The following is an 18,559-nucleotide window of genomic DNA, read 5'->3' as shown; positions in this document are numbered from 1 at the left end:
ATTAAATGTGTACCCTTAATAAAAGTACCTAGTCATTTTGGCCAATAGGGAGGAGGCCCTAGTATACTATCATATTTTACAAGAGAACGGCTCACCTCTCTAACTTTAGCACATTCTACAAACACCAGAATTAAACTGCAGTTCTATAGTATGCTCCCTGTTATATTTTTACATGACCCTATGTTATGCCACTTATAAATGCAGCTATTTATATTCCTAATGTAAAGAGGTACAGTTACTTGAATATATTAAACTACTCTTAAATCATTTAGTGAGTAAAGTTCATTCTCCAGATGAAAAAATCTTTCAATACATGCACAATCATACCTAGCAGGGATTCGAAAAGAACATGATGCTCTACTCTAATAACAGGGTAAGGAAAGGGAACTACCCTGATTAGTTTAAATATACCACTTTTGATAACTGAGAAATTCCTAAGGCAGAAGTACTAGGAGGTGTTAAAAGAACTTGTCCAGGAGGGTAAATCAATTTAGAAAGCTTATACTGATTAGGGTAAAAGAAACAGAAGTAGTGAAAGAAAAAAGATAGGATTAAAACAAATAATTTAGTAAGTTACTGATAAAAGCTGGGGACTTACTTTTACATTGTTGATTTTTAAAATGTCTTAAAATAGAAGTGAACAGAAGGGCAATTTAAAATGACATACTGTTAAGCACGTATATCATTTTAAATGGCTAAAGTAATCCATAAAATAAATACCTACACCCAGAAAAACCAGAACTGGAATCGCTAGTAAACTATTTTTAAACATTTTAAATATATATATTTTAAAGAGGTAACAGATTTTCCAATGCCTAAAAAAGATTTTGCTGTAAGCTGTCCCTACATCTAGGGACAGTTAGGCTGTCTCCAGGTGTCATTATCCAATCAGATGACATGAGGAGTAACTGCTAAGCAAGGATTTTCATACCACTGCAGAAATTAATCTACAAGAACCCTAAATGTACAGGTATTTAATTAGGATGGTTGTACTGTAGTTTTATCTTACACAGAAAATATTTAAATGGAAGTTGAATGACAGCTGGTGGTGAAATGTGAGTCTGTGATTTAATCACTCAAAAACTATCAGCACTAGGGCAATATGAATGTAAAAAGGCTTCTGAAAGTGTTTACAGATTTCTATAACATGCCCATCTATAACAATTTGAAACAAGAGCTTGATTGTTGCTTTTCAAGCCAATCACCTATAATTAGAGGAGATAACAATGAATCATGAAAGGCATTTACTAGTTTTACAACATGACCTTCCAAGTATATTGTTTCTCAAGATAAAAGGAATATGCTTTTTTATAAAAAGGTTCATTTATTGGCTGCAGAAATTCTTTACGCATACCTAATCTCAATGAAAGTAGAAGACAGGTCAGAAAAAAAATCAATCAGCAAATGGGCAAAGATCAGAGGGATCTATATTTAAATATTGCTCTCTCACAGTTCCCATGGAGATGAACACAGGAAAGCATGAGGAGTATGAGTGATACAGAGTAACAGGCCATCCAGATTAGATTGGATACTACTAAGATAAAAATAAATACATTCAAGTTTTATAAGGTGACTAGATTACTTCAAAGTACTCTACTGGATAACCACTCAAATATCTCCTAATGGTTTCTTAATGTGAACTCCTAAAAATTGGGGTTATTAGAGCATTTCTAGAAAGGGACCATATTAAAAAATATGCTTTCTCTTTCCTAATCTTCAATATATAAAATAATCAATTTTATAATTTAATAATAAAATTATAAAATAATTTGTATAATTTAATAACTTAATAAATATAATAAATAATATTTATTTATAATATAATTATAATATAATTATATTATAATATATAATATATAATATAATATAAAATAATAAAATAATTTTTATAATTTAATAATTTAATAAATATAATAATAAATAATATTTATTTATAATATAATTATAACATAATATAATATTATAATATATAATATAATATAATTAATTATAATATAATAAATAATAATTTAATAAAATAATTTTTGTAATTTAATAATTTAAAAATTATTATTTTTAATTGAAATATGTACAGTATTATTATATATCAAATTAAACAGCTACTAAATGAGCTCATTTTTATTAACTGAATAAATGAGAAAAAAGTGTTTTCTGAGGTGTTCTTATTAACTCTTTCCTTTATGTGGGTATAAAAATATTATTTCTTAATAAGCATAAATAATTAGTAACTAATTTGAAGATTTACAAAATAATAAAGTGAAGTTGGTTATCAGTATTAAGATACAAGACAATATATTTCAATGAAAAAATGGTAATCATTAAAAATATAAATCCAATACTTTAATGTTAAAATTAGGAGACTACAGAAAAAAAACAGTACTTCAATAAATTACAACAGAAACACAAAATTAAAAAATGAATTTATAATACTAATTGGAAGAGAAGGGAAAACAGCAACAAAAAAACACAAGTTCCTTTCAGATCAAATAATTCTTTTGAATATGACTCTAAGGTCATATCTTCAACATTCTCCCAATTTTAAACATCCCATTATGAGAAGTTAGCAGTATGAAAAACATGAAGGGAGATGCATGAAACTCCTTGAGTTTTTCTTTTTCCTTATAATAGTAAGAGATTTTCTTTTGCCTTATAATAGTGGCAGAACTTAAAAATATAAGATGTCAATTAAAATATGGTAAAATAGGGGATCCCTGGGTGGCGCAGCGGTTTGGCGCCTGCCTTTGGCCCAGGGCGCGATCCTGGAGACCCGGGATCGAATCCCACGTCGGGCTCCCGGTGCATGGAGCCTGCTTCTCCCTCCGCCTGTGTCTCTGCCTCTCTCTCTCTCTCTCTGTATGACTATCATAAATAAATAATAAAAAAAAAATTTAAAATATGGTAAAATAAAAAAAAAATAAAAAAAATAAAATGTGGTAAAATTACAAGTGTATAAAACACTATAGAAACGTATTACAGGGATCCCTGGGTGGCGCAGCGGTTTGGCGCCTGCCTTTGGCCCAGGGCGCGATCCTGGAGACCCGGGATCGAATCCCACGTCGGGCTCCCGGTGCATGGAGCCTGCTTCTCCCTCTGCCTGTGTCTCTGCCTCTCTCTCTCTCTCTGTGTGTGACTATCATAAATAGATAAAAATTTAAAAAAAAAAAAAAAAAATTTAAAAAAAAATAAAAAAAAAAAAAAAAAAAGAAACGTATTACAAAAAAAAAAAAAAAAGAAACGTATTACAAACAACAATAATTGATATATTTATTTGCTTCAAATAATACAGAAAGAAGAAGTAGGTGAGGGTATTAGATGAAACTGTATTAGCAATGAGTTGACAACTGTTGAAACTGAGCAATGGCAGACAATTTTATTGCACATACATTTGAAGTTTTCCATAAATAAATATATTTTAATTATTTATTTAATCATAGTATCTTGATGGTATGGTTTATTAGCAATGATTACCAAGTCAATGTTTTAGGCATTTCAATAAAATATCATCCTTCACATATAAAGAAGACACTAGTGATCCAACAATAGTAAAATAATTGCTCTTACAGTTTTTACAGAAGGGTAACTAATCCATAGTTTTGTCCTAAGTCTTTTACACAGTTCCTCTTGAGAGCACCTCTAAGTATTTAAGAGATTGGTGACTAACATAAAGATTGAATATTCACTTGGAAGTAAACTAGGCTTTATCAAGACCAAACCTGAAGCAGTGCATTTAAGCAGTAACAGTATTTTAAAAATAAACAAAACATGAAAGGCAAAGATACATAGCTACTCTCTTACCTTGACCAAGATGTGAAGGTTTCTGAGAAATTATGTGGCCACTACCATCTAAAACATACTGGGTGCTAAAATTATCAGAAGCAGTTCTTGTAGTTATTAAAACCTGGAATATAAAAAAATATATATTATTTTAGGTATTGCAGTGGTTTCATCATCAAATTAGATTATAGTCATTATACATTTACTTAAGATTGAAAAAAGTTTTACTTGTTAAGCTCTTATGACTGCTTCTGTAATATTCCCTTAATTATACTAATAATAGGGCACCATATATATATATATATATTTTTTTTTACAGGGCAAAATATTTTTATTTTGAGCATTTAACTTTAGTTAAAATACTCATACACAAATCAGTATCTGAAATGACTATTTGTAATATATAACTTATATCTGTAAAACCAAGTATTTTATTTACATTAGGGAAACTTGCTTTTAAAAGACACCATATACTTGTTTTATAAAAATCCTTTAGTAAAAAGATAATCCCCTCCCTTTTCATATTCTGTATAAACCTGCACTTCAAGCTAAGTGAAATAAAAGTCAATCAGTGAAAGACAATTATCCTATGATCTCACTCATATGTGGAATTTAAAAAACAAAACAGAGGATCATGGGGGAAAAGAGGAAAAAATAAAACAAGACAAAATCAGAGAGAGAAACAAATCATAAGAGACTTTTAATCATAGGGAACGAATAGGGTCCCTGGAGTGGGGAGAGGGGAGGGGATGGAGTAACTGAGTGATGGATATTAAGGAGGGCACGTGATGTGATGCACACTGGGTATTATTTAAGACTGATGAGGGGATCCCTGAGTGGCTCAGTGGTTTGGCACCTGCCTTTGGCCCAGGGTGCAATCCTGGAGTCCCGGAATCGAGTCCCGCGTCAGGCTCCTGGCATGGAGCCTGCTTCTCCCTCTGCCTGTGTCTCTGCCTCTCTATCATGAATAAATAATTTTTTAAAAAATCTTTAAAAAAAAAAAAGACTGATGAATCACTGATCTCAACCTCTGAAGCCAATAATATATATGTTGATCAACTGAATTTAAATAAAATTTTAAAAACTGCACTTGTCTTTCAAGCTAATGATTTAAAAGAACAAAATATATAAATCATACACATTTATTTATGAATAATTTTTCTTAAAACCAACTTATGAACGATTTAAATGTAAATTTTCTATTAATTGGAAAAAACTTTAGCATGAAGACATGTATGTATAAGAAAGGATTTCACAAAAAAAAAAAAAAAAAAAAAAAAGAAAGGATTTCACTGACCATAAAAATATCTCCTAAGATGTTAGGCACAGAAATATAAATTTAAGAAGTCTACATTCAGGGTGCTTGGGTGGCTCAGTCCGTCAAGCATCTGCCTTCAGCTCAGGTTCTGATCTCAGGGTTCTGGATGGCGCCAGCTTCAGGCTCCCTGCTTGGCAACAAGTCTGCTTGTCCCTCTCCCTCAGCCCCTGTCCCTGTCTGTGCTCTCTCTCTCAAATAAATGAAATATTAAAAAAAAAAAAAAAGAATGTCTACATTATTCCGAGCTAACCTTCCCTACAGCTTTTTGTTTACTTATTTTGTGAGATTAGCAAGAGAGTAAAATAATAGTAAATGAATGATTCCACTATCAGAAAATACCACACTTGGGGAGTGGGGATGTTCTAAGAAAGCACAGTGGATTCAGAAAAAGGTAGCCTCCTCACACATTTTGGGAGCACCGATGACACAAAATTGGGAGCAGTATTTCTTGGCCATTCTTGCACTCAGCAGAGCCGACTGTGTAATTTAGGAAGAAGCCACAAAGATCCAGCTCCATTGCTGAGACTCATCTAGATTCAGGTGGATCTACAGAAGATTCGATGGTTCTGCTACCTCATCTTAACCGTGATCTGAATTGCAGTAGGCCATATGGCTAGAGAACACGAGGGTACCATACAGGAAATAGCAGTCACCCCAAAATGACTTCTCTAGCTCACGGACTAGTATGATCTACTAGAGTCTCTCTGAGGGTAACGTCCATCAAACCCCTACCGGGGGCACTGCCTCAAGCTGCCATTTCTATAAAAACCTTTCTCCAAAAAAAGCCACATCTAAAACAAAGTTGTGAGCTTCCATATAATCTTAAAGAACTCTTCTGCTTCTTCTAAAAATATATTCCATGGTTCAAAAGTCATATCATTTTAAAAGTTTTCCTGATAACTAATCTTCATCTTCCCTGCTATATCCCGACTCCGTTCTGTCCAGTAATGATTTTTTTCTAGCCAAGCCTAAAACAAAAACTACAAAAAATTTAGTTGCCTCTAATTTAATTATTCTATAATTGTCTCTTTAAAAACAATCCTACGTTTATCCAACCGCTTCTCAAAAATGCCAAGGTCAACTGATTTCTATTTCTCCTCTCCAAAGGGCTAGCCACCTAGCCACCTAACCTAAAGTTGGTGTGATGGAGCAAAAGTAGCCCCAGAACTCTGAGTTCTAGTACTAACTATGCCAGTGGCTTGTTAGATGGTCCTGAATAAATGATAACTATATCATCTTTAAGGGGAGGGCAATGGTAAGATGAAAATGATGCCAATACTTTATTAAGGTTACATGGCTTTTTGTTTTAACTACTCTCAAAGCATCTTATAGTTATCAGCTTCTTCATCCTTTAAACATGTTAATAATGAACATCCTCCAACCTAGATGAATAAACTGATGTACTAAAATGGAAAATAGGATCTTAGTGGTTATACTGCAATATTTGTAAGAAAGCAAAAAATAGAATATAATATTATTTTCTAACATTAATTTTTTTAAAAATTAGAATGTGTAGGGTGTGATGAAAATCTATTTCAATAGGAAATGCTTTGCAATTCACTGTGAAAGACAGTGAAGGATAAGACAGAAGCATGTTTCACAAATTCATGAAATACAATGTGTTCCTCAGAGGAAAGAATCGTATTTCAAGAGTTCATTTCATCATATGACCCTGTGTCCTGGGCAGGAAACCTTTTTTTGGACCAGGCACAAGCCTAGAACGTGCTAGTTCAGCAGCAGCTAACATACTAGAGCCTGTAGTAACTCTACCATCAGATGCATCTCCAATATTACAGATTATTACTTGTGCTTCTTACTAGAGACATTAATGAATTGTGGTAGAATCAATCTAGTGGTCAAGAGAACTAAATAAATTTATTCTAAGAATTTTAAAAGGAGTTTATTTTAAAACGTAAAGTTTTAGAAGTTCTCAGAGAACCTTACAGATTATATATCAATTATTAAAAACTGACTTTTTGGTCCAGTTATTGAATTTCAAGGAATTTTAATACTAACACCAAGTTACATTACATACTAGCATTTGAACTTTAAATAAGTATAATTTTTTCAATGTTTTAGATAAAACTAAATTTAAAACTTAGGATACATCCTGTTAATTCATGCAGAAATCATTCATTTAGGGTAATTATACTAAAGTTTTTTACTTTTTGACTGACTTATCGATGAATACTTTGCCACAGAAATAGAACTGAAAACTAAGGTAAATGGTCTTCATGATTCAGCTGAAATATTAATTTTACCTGGATCACTGACGTGTCTTTTTCTTTCGGTGTGTGAATATGCCTGCCTACGCATCCTTGTACACTACTATAAGAGCTCTGACTTCAGAACCTTCTTCTGGATAATTCACCGTAAGACACTAACTCTGGGCTCTGGCTTTTCTCCTTTCCACAGAGTTCTATTACCTGTGAAGAGGCTGCACTTAGAAAGCAGGATACCCCACTGCTTCGAAAACTCCTTTGCCTATTCTAATTAAAGCTCTACCACCACGGCTTTAAAGAACACAGGAGGTACCCTACACTAAGGAACAGGAGGGAGAAACTATCAAAATGATGCTAGGGGCTTCCTCCTACCTTTTTACAGCTATGGCAGCCACAAATAAGGAAGTCCCAACTTTCAATTTCAAAACAGAAGGACAAAGCTTCTCATTCCACCCCCTTTAAGCCATGGAGGTTTAATGGAATGTAAAACAAAAACAAACATGCGTATCATGTAATCTCATCACAAAATTATGTATAATGAACTTGATAGATCAGAATAATACCCAGAACATTGTAACCACTTAAAAGGTGGATGAATGAATCAGTCAACATGAATGTTATGCAGAGAATGGCTCTGTCACTTTTTCAGAGGGAAAAACAAGAGAAAATAATGAACTTATGCTATAGAATAAAGACCTTTTATGTGAAATAGAAGGAATTTACCTAGGAATGTCTATTATTAGAGGGGATTTCCCAAAAATGGTGAGTAGTCTACATAAACTTTGAAAAGTAAGGTGAAATATTGCCTGCCAACAAAGAAATGAACAAGTCTGATGATTTTTATCAACTTGATAGAAGTGCATACTACTTTTCACATTCAAGTCCAGAGTGAAAATAACTTTCATCTATAGGGAACATGATTGTATTAAAAATACTTTCATATGTATTATTTCATTCGACCTTCAAATCATTATCACCCTCAATGACTTTCAGAAAAGTTAACCTGCTTTTTATGCCTTTGGCCAAGTCTCTTTTTCAAACACTTGGGAATGAGAATTAGGGTTCTGATTCTTTTTTCAGAGTTTTTCTGATTTTAAGAGAACAAAACTGTTTGGTATTTCTCCTAAAACTAAGGTATAATTTAGCCTCTATTTAAAATCCAGTTGAGGGGAATCCCTGGGTGGTACAGTGGTTTGGCGCCTGCCTTTGGCCCAGGGCGCGATCCTGGAGACCTGGGATCGAATCCCACGTCGGGCTCCCGGTGCATGGAGACTGCTTCTCCCTCTGCCTATGTCTCTGCCTCTCTCTCTCTCTCTCTCTGTGTGACTATCATAAATAAATAAAAATTTAAAAAAATAAAATGAAATAAAATAAAATCCAGTTGAGGAAATCCCTGGGTGGCTTAGAAATTTGGCCGCCTGCCGTCGGCCCAGGGTGTGATCCTGGAGTCCCAGAATCGAGTCCCACATCGGGTTCCCTGTGTGGAGCCTGCTTCTCCCTCTGCCTGCGTCTCTGCCTGCCTCTCTCTCTCGTTCTCTCTGTGTGTATGTGTGTGTCTTTCAAAGATAAATAAATAAAATCTAAAAAAAAAAATCATCCAGTTGAAAAAATCTTATGAGTTTCTTAAACATTTCTTTGGAAGGGAAAAAGATCATTTTTAATACAATGTATGTAAAAAATCAAACTAAAAGAAATACAACTTTTTTTACATGTTTTATTATGTGGTAAGAATATATACAAAACCTTCACAAAAATTTTACAAACAGGTCAAAACAGAATTTTCACTATCTCTTGCTCATTCCAGTCAGTATCACTGCTCTATAAATAACAAATTTCAAGAGAAGTTACACTTGATGATGTGATTTTAAAGAAAATCATATCAATTCGTGTCTGATAACATCTATTATAAATTAGGAAAGCAGTAATTCCACTTTTAAATCCCAACAGGATACTCCGTGGGTATAAAAACATTTTACTCCTTTGTACTAGTTAATTCTAAGACTGGAAGTCATTTTAGGGGTGGCTGGGTGGCTCAGTTGGCTGTCTGCCTTGGGCTCGGGTCACGATCTCAGGGACTTGGTATCAAGCCCCACACTGGGCTCCCTGCTCAGTGGGGAGTTTGATTCTCCCTCTGCTCCTCCCCCTACTTGTTCTCTATCTCAAATAAATAAACAAACAAACAAATAAATACATAAAATCTAAAAATAAAACAAAACTGGAAGTCATCTTAAAATTGACAAATTAGGAAAGATGCCCATTCTTCTAAAGTATATCAATAAAGAATATAGAGTTAGATGTGCTTTAAATTCCTCCAGCCAATTTTGCTAAGAGGCTACTTAATTTTTCTTTTTACAATTAAAATTAATACCTTTAAAGTAATCTAATAAAAATAATTTCAACAATCAGAATTTTGGATGATAGCTGTTTAGCAATATGACAAAATTATATTCCAGTTACATATCATCAATCTACTGTTTCTGAGATGATTTACATCAATATGACTTTAAATTTATCTGCATCAGTTAGTCTGGCAGATAAAATAACCAAACCACTAATTTTTATTATGTAGATGTAATCTCTGCCCAAAGATTGGAGTCTTTAAAATAAACATGCAACTTTGTTGTTGTTGTTGTTGTTTTTTAAGATTTTATCTATTTGAGAGAGAGAGAGTGAGAGGGAGAGAGAAAGGGAGAAATAATTTGAAGCAGACTGCACTGAGCACAGACTTCGATGCAGGGCTTCATCCCACAGCTGTGAGAACATGACTTGAGCTGAAACCAACAGTCTGAGCCACCCCAAAAATGCAACTTCTATATATATGAAATTTGTTCTGAGTGAAGAATATTTACCAAATTTAAAAATGAATTTTTCTCCCCAAAAAGTACTCATTAACAGTAATTCCTAAATAACATTTTTTTAAAAATCTAACTGACCTTACAGTATTTCTGAAATACTATTCAGAATCCTCTCACCTAAGTTTCAACTTGACTACTCCTTGATACCATCTATTGAACTTACCACTAAGGCCTGAGTATATTCATTATTTTAATAAGAGGTATTTCTAAACTAATATATACCTCTCTAACCATACTGGTAAGAAGGCAGCATGACCTACTGTGAAAAGCTCATGATACTGGAATTGAGTTCTCGGTTTTGTCACATTTATATGTCCCTAAATAGGTCACAATTTTTGTATTCCATTAACTGCGCTCTGCACAGTTATTCTAAAGTAAACTACTTAGCACAGCACCCTGCATACAATTAAATAGTAGCGGACTGATTATTAGACTATGTTTCAAAGCTGGAATACGAAGTCCTGGCATTTGGCATCACAAGACCCAAGTATCTTCATCAGTAATATGAGGAGACAACAATAGAAGGCCTACATTTTACGGCGGCTGGCCCACAGCACAGATTGAGGGAAACCAGTGAGCAGGAAGTTCCCTGGGGACACTCCCAAGATCCCTTGGGAGGACAGAAGAGAAGTGGGGCTCTGCAGTCACAAACAAGGGCTCGGCTGACCTTTGGGGGGAGGGGGTCATCCTGGACTGCATGGCAGGGCTGAGTTGTTCTGGACTGGAACAGCACGCTTATAACCCCTCATCAGTCAGCCACTGGATGCAGCTGCTGTCCAGCTGAAGTGAGGGCAATCTCCAGACAGAGACTAAGCTTTGGGCAGTCAGTCACCAATACTTGGCAACTTGGGGAACAGGTACTCAGTCCCGACAGGGGAATCAGCAGTGAACCAGGGTCCACGACTACAGGATCCCTTCCAGTTCTAGACTTTTTGATACTGCTTTAGTTTTCAGAAAACAGTCAAACCCAAATCATAAAACCTGTGACAAAATAACATATACTTTAAGACTGCATTTAGATCAAGTTCAACAACAGGTGGAACTAATATATACTGACAGAAGTCAGAAAGCTGTTACCTATTGGGAGGCAGCATAGGAGAACCTTCGGGGGCTCACCACAGTATGTATCTTGACCTGGAATACACATATGTAAAACATACACACGCATCTACGTGTGCTTTGGCCAAAGATTTACAAGAAAAGAGATTACATAAAATGCTGCTAATATTTTGTAAGATAAACACTTGACATTACAATGTGTAAACTGAACATAATTTTTAAAACATTTAGTTTTATATTATTCTGGTTGTTTGACAATTCCTTTATTCCTCTTGTAATTATGATAAATTATTTTAAGTATACTCAAGGCATTTGAATCCCTCAAAAATGAAACAAAATATATCAAGAGGGCTTAAGTAATCAAAGAAAGAAACAAATAGAGAATACCACTAGACAGAGACTTGCAAAACTGCCATTTAAAATCAGAACTACAGCAAAGATTTGGATAAATCATATGGCTTATTACCATGAATTTTAAAAGAGTAAGTACTGTGCTGCCATCTAGTAGACAAAGCTGATAATTACCAATTTCAGTTCTGAAAGGTTATGAACATCTTATGGAAAATATAGAAATGCCTTTTGGTTTATTCTTATGTGGGGTGGTTTTTTTCCCCTGTAGATTCCACCTCTGAGTGAAAGGAGATACTGGCTTCCAATTATGAACTGAGTTAAGTCACGGGGATAAAAGACACAACATAAGGAATATAGTCAATGATACTATAAAGTGATATATATCAAGACATAAGCTACAGTTGGAGTGAACACAGCATAATGTATGAACTTGTCAAACTACTATGTTGTACATCTGACACTGCTGTGTCAACTACACTCAAATTTAAAAAATAATTTTTGAAAACCCAGAAATGCTACATATTATTCAACAATACTCTTCCAAAATATATCCTAAAGACTACCAAGTTCGGACAACAGCTAAAAAAAATCAAATAATTATGTTCTCAAATAAATTACATGATTTCCAAAATAGCTACCAAGAGTCCAATAAAAGTATGTGCTAGCACTGGGAGCTTCAGAAGTTCCCTGGCACAAATCTGAGCCCATTTAAAAAACACACTTTCTATAAGACCCCAAGGCTGTAGTTTCCCAGATACAGTCTTTAGGGAGAAAGATGGGTGACGCCCAGTTAGCTGTACCCTCTACTTGTTTTTCCCCAAAATCTATATGAAGACTCACTGAACTCTAAATAAAGCAAGTGCTCAGACAGATAGTGAAGCACCGGGTATGCAAGATTTTAACCAGAATGCACTTAAGGAAGGACAAGGCCTTTTCTCCTTTAGCAGTGTCTGAACCTCTGGATTCTTTTTTTTTTTTTAAATGAGAAAGTGAGAGCTCATGCAAGCGTATGCATGTGCACAGGCACATGAGGGGGAGGGGGAAAAGGAAGAGGGAGAGAAAATCTGAAGCAGACTCTCAGCTCAGCACAGAGCCCTATGCTGGGGCTCCATCTCAAGGCAGTAAGATCATGATGAGGCAAAATCAAGAGTCGGACTCTTAACCAACTGAGCCTCCCAGGAGACCCCTGAACATCTGGATCCTAACACACAAGGGCCCCTAGTCTACATCTGTACTAGAAGTACACTTTCCCACTTTAAACTCCATCTCCAACCCCCTATCCACAGTTTTTCTTCGTGACTTAGGTATCACCTTACAGAGCTCCAAAAGAGAAAAGTGAACACTGAGCTGTGACTCTTTTCACAAAAAATGGAGAAAACCTAAACTACGCCAGCACTCTAAGGGCACAAGAAAAGAGGGAAGATCATAATAAGCATGGAAAGTATATGACTGCTAGGGAGACAAAGATACTAAACAGACGTCCAAAGAAGGGATGAAGAGAGAGCAACAGTAGCTCATGTACATGCCACTTTTCTGGACCGTAAGTAAAGTCCCATCATTTAATTGTACCTGAGCATTCTCACCCAAATAGTCGGCCAGCTGAAGCAGAGATACATAGCCAGTGGGCACACATGGTACACAGATACTATCACACCATAAAACAGAGCCTAACACACAGAATAACATAGTATAACACAAACTAGTCCAGAGTAGTGAGTGACACACATGGAAATGAGCAGATCAAGGTTCTAGACAGGCTTTGCCACAAACTAGTTATGAAATCTAGTGCAGATGCAGTGAAGTGTAATTAGTACTATGCCAACAAGTTGGTCAGGCACTGAGCTGAGTTTATAAACATTAAAGGCACCTAACCAGGGTCAGGAGAGCAAAGTTCTGGGACCCAGTCTGCCTCTAACTCGCTAGGGTTTAGATCAAGTCGATTCACATCTCTAGAGCCCAATCTATCTGTATTTACTAGAATGGCATTTCCGGGGTGGTTCCACACAGCACAACAAACAGTGATATGCTTATCAATACAAGGGTTTCATTGTCAAGTACACGCAGGGAAATGTTACTACCATAAACCATCAACCTGAGAGGTTCATGATGCACTTCAGTATAGGAAAATCTGAGAAGAGCTTACAATTTAATTTTATTTAATATGTTTTTTCCCAAGCCAGTGGGTCACTAAACTACTTTTTCCTTTTATAAATATCAACATTAGGGCAGCCCGGGTGGCTCAGCGGTTGAGCATCTGCCTTCAGCCCAGGGCGTGATCCTGGGGTTCCAGGATCGAGTCCCACGTCGGGCTCCCTGCATGAGCCTGCTTCTCCCTCTGCCTGTGTCTTTGCCTCTCTCTCTGTGTCTCTCATGAATAAATAAAATCTTTAAAATATATATATAAATATTAACATTATAAAACATAATTTGCCCTTCCTGAAAAAATCAGACAGAACTACCATGCGACCCAGCGACTCCACTTCTGCGTACATACACAGAAGAAGCAAAAGCGGAGACTTCAATAGACATTTGGACACCCACATCCTCAGCAGCATTATTCACAAATGCCAAAGGGTGGAAACAACCCAAATGTCCATCAACAGAAAAGGATAAACAAAACATGATTACACATTTATACATTTATACATCATTCAGCCTTAGGAAGGACGGAAGAAAATTCTGATATATGTTACAACAAGCAGGAACCCTGAAGACAGTTTGCTAAATGAAATAACCTGACGCGAAAGCACAGATATTATACGGTTCCATTAGTCAAATTCAGAGACAGGAGCAAAGAGGTTACAAGGGACAGGAGGTGGGGACGGACAATGGGGACCTAACTGTTTAACGGGCACAGAGTTTCAGTTTGGAATGAAGTAGTTCTGGCGATGCACAGCATGGACAGCTATGTGCACTTAAAGCCAGTGAATTGTACACCTAAAAATGGTTTAAATGATAAATTTTGGGTTATGTATATTCTACACTCTTTGCCAAAACTGGGTTCATTTTCTCCTAATGCTACCTACCACTCTGTGATTATGAAAATCAATATAAATTACCTTACCTCAGCTACACAACAAATTGATCCCAAGGCTTCTCCACGAAAACCATAAGTTGTTAAATTTTCAAGATCTTCATGACTATTTATTTTTGAAGTATAGTATTTTACTGCCATTACAGGTGCATCAATGGCCTTGATACCCTCACCATTGTCTCGTACCTCAATTTTATCAAATCCATAGTTCTCCTATAAAAAGTTAAAGAAACTTTTAGTATATAAAGACAGGAAACTGTTGTCAAAGAAATAGAAACACCAGAAAAATAATTGTGTCATTTATTTTTTATATAATCTTAATAATAAGAAATTAAGAGTTCAATATATTACTCAGTACTCAACAAGGTAAGTGTACTCTTAATCCCATCACCTATTTCTCCAAGCCACCTCCCCTCTGGTAATCATCAGTTTCTTCTCTGTAGTTAAGAGTCTATTTCTTGGTCTTTTTTTTTTCCTTGCTCATTGTTTTGCTTCTGAAAAGCCACATGAATGAAATCATAGAGTATTTATCTTTCTCTGACTTATTTTGCTTAGCGTTATATACTCTAGCTCCATCCACGCTTTTGCAAATGGCAAGATTGGCAAGATTTCATTTTCTTATGTTTGAATAATATTCTGTCGCAAATATACACCACATCTTTATCCATTCATCTATAAATGTACTTTGAAGCTGCTTCCATAATTTGGCTGTTATAAATAATGCTGCTATAAACATACAAAGGCACATGTATCCCTTTGAGTAACTGTTTTTGTTTTCTTTGGTTACTCAGTATGTGATAAGTCAATCATAAGGTAGTTCTATTTGTAACTTTTTGATAAACCTCCACACTGTTTTCCATGGCGGCTGCACCAACATTCCCACCAACAGGGCAAGTGGGTTCCTTTTTTCCATATCCTTGCCAACATTTGTTCCTTCTTAGTTTTTAGAATTTGTTCATTCTGGCAGGTGTGAGGTAATATCTCATTGCAGTTTTGATTTGCATTTCTCTGATGATGAATGATGTGAACATCGCATTTTTAAATTGGATTATTTAGGTCTTATGGTGGTGAGTTTTATCAGTCCTTAATATATTTTGGATAGTAAACATTTGCTGGAAATGTCATTTGCAAAGATCTCCCACTTGGGAGTTTTATTGTTTCCTTTGCTGTGCAGCAGCTTTTTATTGTGATGTAGTCCCACTAGTTTATTTTTGCTTTTATTTCCCTTGTCTTGGGAGACATATCTAGAAAAATGTTGGTATGGTCGAAGCCAAATTACTGCCTGTGTGCTTTTCTAGGATTATGGTTCCAGGTCTCACATTTAAGTTCTTAATCTACTTTGAGTTTATTTTGTATGTGGTTAAGAAAGTGCTCTAGTTTCATTCTTTTGCATGTTACTGTCCAGTTTTCCCAGCACCATTTGTTAAAGAGACTGTCTTTTTCCCATCACGTTTTAAACTCTTTTGTGGAACATTAACTAACCATTTAATTGTGGATTTAGTGCTAGGTTCTCTGTTCTGCCAGTACCATACTGCCTTATTTACTATAGCTTATAATGTAACCTGAAGTCTGGAATTGTGATACCTCCAGTTTTTTCTTTTTCAAGTTTGCTTTGGCTATTCATGATCTTTAGTGGTTCCATATAAATTTAGATTATTTTTTCTAGTTCTGCATAAAATGCTGTTGGTATTTTGACAGGGATCGCATTAAATCTGTAGATGGCTTCAGGTAGCATAGATATTTTAACAATATTTGTTCTCCCAACCCAGGAGCATGGAATGTCTTTCCATTTCCTTATATCACCTTCAATCTCTTTCATCAATGTTTTACAGTTTTCAGAGCACTGGTCTTTCACCTCCTTGGTTTTAAACTTATTCCTAGGTACTTTACTATTTTTGGTGCAGTTGTAAATGGGATTGTTTTTTAAATTTCTTTCTGCTGCTTCATTATTAGTATGTAGAAATGCAACAGATTTCTGTATATTGATTGTGTATTGTGTGACCTTATTAAATTCATTTATCAATCTTAGTAGTTTCTTGGTGAAGTCTTTGGAGTTTTCTATATACAGTACCGTGTCATCTGCAAAAAGTGAAAGTTCTACTTTTTTTTTTAAAACAATTTGGATGCCTTTTATTTCTTTTTGCTATATGACTGCTGTAGCTAAAAATCCCAATACGTTGAATAAGTGGTGGGAGTAGACAGCCTTGTCTTGTTCCTGATCTTAGGAAAAAGCTGTTTTTCACCACTATGTTAGCCGTAGATTTTTCATATATTCATATACCATATGGATATATTCATATATCGAGGTATGTTCCCTCTAAATCTACTTTGGCAAGGGTTTTAATGAATAGATGTTGTACTTTGTCAAGTGCTCTTTCTGCATCTATTAAAATCAAAACAATCATAAGGTTTATATCCTCTTATTGATGTATCATGTTGACTGATTTGCAAATATTGAAAAGCCCTTGCAACTCAGAAATGAATCTCACTTGATCATGAATGATTTTTTAATGTATTATTTGGTTTAGTTTGCTAATCTTCTGTTGAGAATTTTTGTATCAATGTTCATCAGAGATATTGGTCTGAGTTCTCTCACCACAATTAAGTGGTGTCTTTATCTGGCTTTGATATCAGGGTAATGCTGGCCTCATAGAATGAATTCGAAATTTTTCCTTCCCCTTCTATTTTGTAGAATAGTTTGAGAACAATAGGTCTGAACTCTTTGTAATATTATCCTTAATGTCTGTTAAAATTCCCCTGGGAAGCCAGTTCATTCGTAATTTCTTTTTTAATGTTGGGAATTTTTTTTTGATTACTGATTCAATTTTGTTGCTGATAATCAGTCTGTTCAAATTTTCTCTATCTTCCTGTTTCAGTTTTTGGTAGTTTATACCTTTATAGGAATTTATCCATCTCTTCTAAGTAGTCGAACTTGTTGGCATTTAACTTTTCGTAATATTCTCAAATAATCCTTTTTTATTTCTGTGGTGGTGTTATTTCTTCTCTTTCGTTTGTGATTTCATTTCAGTCCTTTTTTAATGAGTCTGACTACAGGTTCAACACTTTTGTTGATCTTTTCTAAAAAACCAGCTCCTGGTTTCACTGATCTATTAATTTTTTAGTCTCTATGTCATTTATTTCTGCTCTAGCTTTTATTATTTCCTTTCTCTTGGTTTTGAATTTGTTCTTTCTCTATCTCCTTTTGGTATAAGGTTAGGGTATTTGGTATTTTCTCGCTTGAGATGGGCCTGTATCGCTATAAACTTCTCTCTTAAGGACGCCTGGGTGGCTCAGCAGTTGAGCATCTACCTTCGGCTCAGGGTGTGATCCCGGGATCCAGGATCGAGTCCCACGTTGGGCTCCCTGCATGGAGCCTGCTTCGCCCTCTGCCTCTGCCTGTGTCTCTCATGAATGAATAAATAAAACCTTAAAAACATCAACAAACCTCTCTTAGGTTCATTTTTGCTGCATCCCCAAAATTTTGTACTGCATTTTCATTTGTCTCCATATATTTTTTAATTCCTTGTTTGATTTCTTGGTTGACCCGTTCATTGCTTGGTAGTGTATTATTTAATTTCCATGTATTTGGGCTCTTTCCAGATTATTTCTTGTGATTGCTATGTAGTTTCATTGCATTGTGGTCAGAAAAGATGCAGAGTATGACTGATCTCTGTCAATTTGTTGAGACTTGTTCTGTGGCCTAATATGTGATCTATTCTGGAGAACGATCCATGTGCACTTCAAAAGAATGTGTATTCTGTCTTAGGGTGGAATATTCCACATATATCTGTTAAATCCATCTGGTCCAACGTGTCATTCAAAGCCACTATTTCCTTGTAGATTCTGTTTGGATTACCTGTCCACTGATGTAAATGGGATTTAGTTCTCTACTATTACTGTATAATTGTTTTGTTCCTTTCTGTTTATTATCAACTGTTTATTATGC

General features: G+C 35.1%; 1 protein-coding gene across 12 annotated transcripts in view; it reads right to left on the bottom strand.

Annotated features, from left to right (window-relative positions):
- Positions 1 to 18,559, bottom strand: part of PMS1 (PMS1 homolog 1, mismatch repair system component) — a 109,791-nt gene that overhangs the window by 64,552 nt on the left and 26,680 nt on the right. For all 12 annotated transcript variants that reach the window (XR_005985037.1, XR_005985036.1, XM_041737365.1 and 9 more), the window contains 2 exons: positions 14,644 to 14,826; positions 3,796 to 3,898 (listed from right to left, as the gene is read on the bottom strand). Coding sequence is in view for 10 of the 12 variants with exons in the window: in XM_041737365.1 (XP_041593299.1) it covers positions 3,796 to 3,898; positions 14,644 to 14,826 (286 nt within the window). In the remaining 2 variants the exon portion in view is untranslated. The remainder of the gene's footprint in view (positions 1 to 3,795; positions 3,899 to 14,643; positions 14,827 to 18,559) is intronic.

This window comes from Vulpes lagopus, chromosome 22 (assembly GCF_018345385.1).
Source record: "Vulpes lagopus strain Blue_001 chromosome 22, ASM1834538v1, whole genome shotgun sequence".
Classification (NCBI taxonomy): Eukaryota; Metazoa; Chordata; class Mammalia; order Carnivora; family Canidae; genus Vulpes; species Vulpes lagopus.
Note: the sequence above shows the minus strand (reverse complement) of the source record. Positions and strands in the feature narration are given on the sequence as shown.